At 34.3% G+C, this 7,910-nt stretch overlaps 1 protein-coding gene across 1 annotated transcript; it reads right to left on the bottom strand.

Moving 5' to 3' along the window:
* Positions 1-203: 203 nt before the first annotated feature.
* LOC115723368 (uncharacterized) lies at positions 204-2,690 on the bottom strand. Its single transcript, XM_030652826.2, has 5 exons — positions 2,225-2,690; positions 1,093-1,207; positions 906-995; positions 723-821; positions 204-629 (listed from the first exon to the last, which is right to left on the bottom strand). The coding sequence occupies exons 1-5, from the start codon at positions 2,290-2,292 to the stop codon at positions 528-530; spliced, it is 474 nt and encodes a 157-aa protein (XP_030508686.1). The 5' UTR covers positions 2,293-2,690; the 3' UTR covers positions 204-527.
* Positions 2,691-7,910: the final 5,220 nt, after the last annotated feature.

The following is a 7,910-nucleotide window of genomic DNA, read 5'->3' as shown; positions in this document are numbered from 1 at the left end:
AAAACTGCATGCACATTCAAATGAACCAAAAGCTTAACATATGATACGACCTGTTTCGACAAACTCAAAACTGCATGACATTTTCAACGTTAACAACAACAAAAACACATCAAATGACTGAACCAAAATTTTTTTATTACAAGCACATTCTATTGAACCAAAACCTATAGTAACCATCAAAAGCAAAGAAAAGGCAATAAGAGTAATGCAGAATAAGCTCCACATAATTTTATATAATTAGAAAAAAAACACGTTTCTTCATTTTTCCTTAATCTAAATAATGGAACTGAAGAAACACATGGCATTAACGCGTTCGATTGTTGCATCCCATAACAGGGAGCAAGCAATTGAAAAAAAAAATCCTAAAAAGAATTACAAAACAGACGAGTGATTAACATCCAGCAGTAAGGTTTTTGATGCTGCAGGAGCAGCCACTTCTTCTGACCTAAAAATTTCAAAAAAGAAAAAACACCCTTTAAAATAATTCCAATAATCTCTGTCGGTTGGTTCTTTCCTGCATCATCTACCTAAACCGTCTTCGATTTGGGAGACTTCTTCTTGGTTTGCCTCTTTGGAAGTGAGTTCTTTACACCAAGGAAGAACAGCAGTGCACCGAATAGTGCAACATTCTGTCAAAGCACACCAAAAAGAATAGCAAACTCAATAAGGTATATAGGTCCCAAGACTCAAATATACATACATGTATTTACAGTTACACAAACCTGGAGGAAGTCGTTCAAAAGTACACCAAACTGGAACTTCTCAGGACTGTAGTTGTAGAAATCGTAAAGAATTGGAGTGACCAAGGCTAAGTAGAAAATCTACAGCAAGAAACAATAATATCAGAACATTAAGCTCCACTTGTCACACCTTTGTATCCAAAAGCAATCCATAGAAATTCTAACCAGGATATAAGCTCCAAAGGAGCTTCCGAATATAAATAGGATGCCTCCAAGAGCTTTTGAGGCTATAATAGTTGCTACTAAATGCCTAGCCTGCAAATAGAATTAAGAATCAGAAGCGTAATCAGACTTGGATGTTAAGAGTCTCAATGTGAAACCATAACAGGAGAGGAAATCAAAAGGGTCTTACATCAATATTAGGTAATGCAACACCAAGCTTGGCCGAGAGATTTTCTTTGAGGGTGGTAAATTTGGGAACCAAGTCCTTGGCAGCAGGCCCACCATCATCACCAAATTCATTGAACCTAATCAAATGGAGATTAACATGTCAAAACAGAGGTACATATTTTCACCTATTGGATTTGAAATACATACCAAAATATGTAATGGCCAAATTATTTAAGTTATACTTCTTACATAAAAAGTCTTTCTAATAATTGCAACTCTTTCAACATATCAATTTGTAGCTGCAAAATCCAAGGTCTTTCTAATAATAATAACATATTGATTAAATTATGATAATGTCAAAGAAACTATGCAGATCTAACAATCCAAAAAGAGCTGCAACTTCAACACCTGTCTTCTAACTAACATCCTTTTTTTCGATGAAGTGATGGTCGCCAAGGTAAGTTGGTGACACTATACTATCTTCCTTTGGGTTTGGTGTAAAAGTGAAATTTAAGGTTGACTTATTCTCCATTCTAAATAATCTTTTGTAGAAACAAAATATACCAAGCATAACCCTATATGAAAATAGTAACAGAACACATTAACAAGACATTCATGGCTCATATTCGCATATGCCCCTCAATCAAAGACTATATTAAAATCACATCATTAAGAGTCCATCCCGAGTCCGACAACAAAAATAAAATCTTCTTATTTATTTCTTCTCCAATGTCCCAACAAACCAATATTTAAATAGACCCAAAAGAAATGAACTTAGAAAAATATACATAATATCATAAATATGTGTTAAGATAAATTACCGAACCAATTCATTAAACCGAAAAGATTTTCATATGCAGCATAATAGATTGACCCTATAAAACCAGATCCAATAGCTATAGATCCCAGATCCAAGATGGTAATGAAAATTTGACCAAATCTTAAGTAAACATTCCGAATAATAACTACATCATGTTCCATAGAAAACGACAAGTAAATTTTTTTTAAAAAAAAGCATAGTAATAATAAATAAACTTTTGAAGAACGAAAACGAACCACAGAACTGTCATTTATAAAACCATAACGAGAAACTTATTTACAGAATTCGAATACATACATCACGAGCAAACAAGAGTAGATCTGAGAGGACTTACGCTTGCCAAGCGGAGAGGATGAAAAGGGAGGCGAAGAGAACCCTTCCGAGAAAAGAGAAGAACCCCATTTTCTTCTTATTATTATTACGAAAAAGCTTCTTTGTATGGGCAAACTGGAAGCTCCTCACTCCCTTGAACGGCTTACAAGAGAGGGAAGTAAAGGAGAGAGAGAGAGAGAGAGTTGTTGGGAGATTTATGGGTTGAATTTATAAGAGCAGAGACGAGAGATTGGAAAATAATCAAAAACACGCAAATGGAAAATTAAGAAGGGTTGGGGGATTTCAAAATTTTCTTATTTCCCAAAAGGAAAATTTAATATAAACTTTCCTCCATGATTTTATATTTTCCTTTTTAAGAAATAAATTAACAAAATTTGACAAACATAAAACTAAATAAATAATTTAAAAAAAAAAAAAAAAACGTGTTAGCCGCCCACTCGATAGTCGTATGGTAAATTGTTGCGTGTGATACGGTGAAAACGTCTTTGGTCATCCCTAAATAATAACCAAGTGAGTTCCAGCAAAAATAAATAAATAAATAATCACCAAGTGATTTTCTTTTTCATTTTAATTTCTAAAAATTAAATTGTATATTTTGACAGCTGTAATTTTATACGTTTACATATAATTTTCCAAGAATACTTTTTTTTTTTTTTTTGAATGTAGTGTTTAAATAGTTTTCGTAACTTTTTCACTAATTTGGATTCCCAATTAAGCTATATATTTTGAGTCTAAATATGTATATTTAGCTCGGAATAAATGTATACACCACTTTCTTATTAATTAATACAAGTCATTGATAAAGTAAAATTAATGATAAGTGAATACTACCAAAGCAAAAAGGGAAAAATGCAACTTTTTTTTAAAAGCAGTATGAGTTTAACTTTCGAGACACCCTTCGTTTTCTCTAGCGAGCATGCTTTCAACTCACATTTATTTCTCTTCCTCTCCAAACAGTGGTGATCATCATCATGATTTTCTACAACTTTTTTTATCTTCTTAGACATCTTTTCTACCCTTCACAATGTCGTGGTAACGCCACATTTTTTGACGATTGACATTCAACTGCCTCCACCCAAGATAATGAGGTCAGCTCAATCTCGAGCACAAGAAATCTTAGAGCAAGCGCGGATTGATATTAATGAATATTTCTCAAGTTTGATTTGTTTTTAGAGTAAATCTGATCATTACTTTCCTCCGTATTTAATTTCGAGCGTCCTTTCACATTTTAATTTAGGGTTTACCTTTAATTGTTGTGTGTACCAACCTAGATTGTGGATAGATTTGGATAATCTCTCGCCTGAACCGGCCATTTATGACTATTATCCTTACCGTCTATGGTACTCGAGTATACCAAGGATGGATAGTACTCTTTGTACCCCTTCGATTGCCATTTTGCTTGTGTATGGCTATTTAACTCCTAAGTACTAGGATTTTTTCTTTACCTTATTTGCTCACAAACAACTACCTTGCCTCTAGCTCTTATTTTGCCAGAAATGGAAGACTTAGTCTGTTCTTTTTTTGGAGCTTTGCATCTCACTGACACAGAAAATACTGTGCACTCACTCATTGATCATGTTGATACTCATGAAGGTCTTCCACCAGCTCCACCTCTCTTCCATCTTATGGCAACTTTTTACACCACCAAAAGTTTCAACCATAATTCTCTGAAGAATTTCTTGGAGAAGTATTGGAAAGGAAGATTCCTTGTCAGTGTTAAAGGAAGGTCCCCTAACTCCAATTTGTACATGGCTGCTTTCCACTGTGAAGGTGACAGGCGAAGGGCCATCATTAATCAACCTTGGATCTTCAATAAAAGTCTTGTCCTTCCCGAAATTCCTAACCCTATCTCTGCCCTCGTCCCGGAATCAATCCATAAGATCCCCTTCTGGGTCCAAATCCACAACATACCTTTCTCACGTCGATCCATTTCCTTAACCAAACTTGTTGGCCAAATTGTTGGGATCCTTCTAGAAATCCACCAAGCCTCCCTTCTCGAAACTTGAAGCTCTTACTTAAGAGTTTGTATTATGTTTGACGTCACCAAGCCCTCCCAAGAAGTGTCTTAATCCTCTCTCTGAGAATGGCATCTCCTACCTAGCTTGAACTGGAGTATGAATGCCTCCCTGATCATTGTTACTTCTACGGTCGCTTGGGCCATACTTATAATGGTTGCACTAATTATATGCGGGCTTCCGATGAGTCCCTCACTCTCCACCGATCCCATATGAAAATGTTTTGTGTGGTATTGCTCGACCCAACCATGGCCCCTTTGGAATCTTACCTACTATAGTCAATTGCATTTTTCTAACACTTTAACCCCCAATCTAACTCATGAAACTTCCAAACTAGAACCTTGTGAACCTTACAAGCACCTCCACCTTTGGGGACCAATAAACCAATAAGACTTCTCTTTCCAACTCCACGAGGAAGATCACTTTGGCACTGCTGACCTCTATATTTCCACCCAAACCTCCCAAATAATAATGCTGACATATATACCACCCCCACTGTTACCATTCCCCCACATACCCAGCAACACCACACTGGCCCAAGCCCTTCTTTTACTGCCTTGAAGAATGTTGCTTATGAGGGATCCATATCATGCTCTGTATCCCCCAGACAAAACTCCACCCCAATTCAAGAAGTTCTACTTCCCCGATTGCTAGCCCAATGAATACCCCGTGTTGACTTCCAATCCCAACCCCGCCACATGTTGGAAATTTATTTTACCAGGATCTTAGATCTACTCACAAGTATGTTGTTTAAACACCCTAAATATGAACTTTCTAAAACGATAAATTAAACACATATAAAGTTAAGAAAACCTTACATTGATGCAGCAGAATTAATGTCTCCTTCCACTCAGATCTCTAACCCTTGTATCCTTTCTGTAGCAGAGTATAATCAAGATCTGAGCCCGAATGTCCTTCTTCTTCAAGTTTGATCATTCACAGTCTTCCAATCTATGATTGAGTTACTGCTTGCTGTGTGTGGGCACTTACTATCTCACTAGGGTTCGAAATTGATGAAGAAGAAAAGAGAAGAGGGATTTCAGCCAGGTATAGAAAGTGGGGAAGGCTCAGTTTTTCTGAAGAGAGAAATTTCTGTCAGAAGATGATATTCAAAGATGTGTTGTGACTGAGCCATCACTTTCTATTTATAGGCAACTACTAGGTTTAGGTTAAGAATTATTTGGCATTAAAATAATGAAAATATTAATTTGAAAAACCTCATTAAAGTGGCCGGCCATGGTGTGTTAGTGGGCCCCACTTGATTTTGCAGTTTTATCAAATTTTATCTCTATTTTCTCAAAAACGCCAATTTTCCAATTCTAACCTTTTAAATGCCAAAACTAATTTTTTAATAACTAAAATAGATTATTAAATAATATTGTCATTTAATTTAATTATTAATTAGACATATAAAGTCCATTAATAAATAAATAAACCTAGAAACTCTTTTCTTTACAATTTCACCCCTGCTTAGTGAAAATTCATAAAATTAGACATAGTCTAACTTTAGAATTATAATTGATCAATCACGAATCAATTAATGAGTCTTACAAGCAGAATGTTCTCAACTAGAATGGGGACCATGGATCTATATGCTGAGCTTCCAATAAGTGAACTAAATTTACCAAGTAAATTCCTACTTATTAATTCTTCGTTGAATCCACTCTTAGAACTTAGAATTGCACTCTCAGACTTATATAGAGCATATTGTATGTTCCACGATATCAATATGCTATCTCATTTAACTATTGTTATAATCTTATTGTGATTTAAAGATCCTCTATATAGATGATCTACATCGAGATGGGATTTTTTTTTACCGTTCTCACCCCTCAATGTATTTTGCCCCTTAAAACACTTAGCTACCTGTAAATGGTGTTTAATGATCTAATGATTAGTCAGTTAAACAAGAGCTCATCCATTTACTTCTATTTGCTAAGCTCGAAGGGAATCATCACTTGACTTCTATACACCAGTAGAAGCTATAGATTCCATATTTATGTTCAGCACTCCCACTCAATCATACTATCATGTTCCCAAAATATACGTATCACCCTGACCCAAAAGTAGGCTTAACTAATAAATCTAAGAACATGAATAGCACTCCTGAGTTGAGCCTAAGCATATCAGGATTTAGATTCTTTTAATCTTAAGATCAACTACTGATATTGACTTGGAAATATATGTATAACGGTAAGTTTGTAATATCTTAACTTAGTTGCAATATCGGTCCAGTCCAATGTATACTCCATACATTCGAAACTAGTATACTTTACTAATGTCCTGGAAAGAACATAACACTTACTCCAAGTGTAAGTATACATCATCGCTGATTATCACATTAGTGTAAACCCAATAACACTGATGAAACAGGGACCAAAACTTTCGATACATATGATCACAATCACATTCCACTGTGTTGACGATACTGTAATTGTGAATAAACATATGATCTGGATTTAACTGATTTTTTGTGTGAAAATGTAATAAACATATTAAACATATTAAACCATTAGCATGTCAAATTCATGCAAACATCAATCACTTCTAATTTCTTATATTGATAACTAATCAGATTGTAAAGAGTTTTATTTAGGGCATAAAACCCAACAAACTCCCACTTGCACTAATATAAAACAAATTGTGCAAATAGGTCAATCTGATGTCTTGATCTTCAGATCAAGTGTAGTATATTTGAATCCACCCAAATTTCTGGAAACTAGTTCATAAAAACTCTTATGAAACATCCTTTACTATATGCTTTACTTATCAAGGGATACTGAAATCTTTACTGTTTTAAAAGTACATCTGAATTAACAGAAGACATATCTCTCATATTTTAAAATATGTAATTGAGATAATACAGTGTAGACTTATCTTCAGTGATATAACTTTCTTGGATTTCGAATACACAAAGTTATAATTCTTCTCTGGTAGAGCTTGAATTATTATACAATAATTCCTCCACCCCAAAGACAACTGATACACAGTTCCTTAATATCTAACATATAGATCACTTTCATAAATCCTTCTTGAATATCTTCTAATGTTCCCTATTTGATTACATCTCAGATAGCTCCCACTCAATAGCAGATGTCTGGTTAAATAATACTTTTAACCTCTGATTGTTTAGAGAGTTACCTAGTTGTGACTTTTGTATTAGTCTGAAACTTTAAGTTAAGACTAAGTCATCAACATAGCAGACTAGTATTTTGAAGTGAAAAATACATGCCAGAGATAAAGTAATCAAAATTAAGATACCATAAAATTTTATGAGGATTAAGAATTCTAGGTTCAAGTCATTCGAATGGACTGAACTAGAGTTCTTTATCTTATTCTCATAATTTTGATAAGCTATTCCTATCCATGTGAATGGTTAGATTTGTTTTTCAGTAGTGTTCTTAAGTACCTATCACAAGTATCAACCTAATGAAGATGTGTATAGAATTTTAAAATTCTCCCACTCAATTAAGGTAGTGTGAAACTTTAACAAAGAACTTATAAAGGTATCAAACTTTTACTTACAACAGTAAAACGAAATGGAACAAACAATCAAGATCAAGAATTTATATTGACAATAGCTGACTCATTATATTACTTCCATGCTTAAAGAAAATATGTGTTACATAGGGAATTGTGGAATAGACTCCACCCCTAAGAATATACATATAG

The sequence above is a fragment of the Cannabis sativa genome, chromosome 9 (assembly GCF_029168945.1).
Source record: "Cannabis sativa cultivar Pink pepper isolate KNU-18-1 chromosome 9, ASM2916894v1, whole genome shotgun sequence".
NCBI lineage: Eukaryota > Viridiplantae > Streptophyta > Magnoliopsida > Rosales > Cannabaceae > Cannabis > Cannabis sativa.
This window is presented reverse-complemented; position numbering and strand designations above follow the sequence as displayed.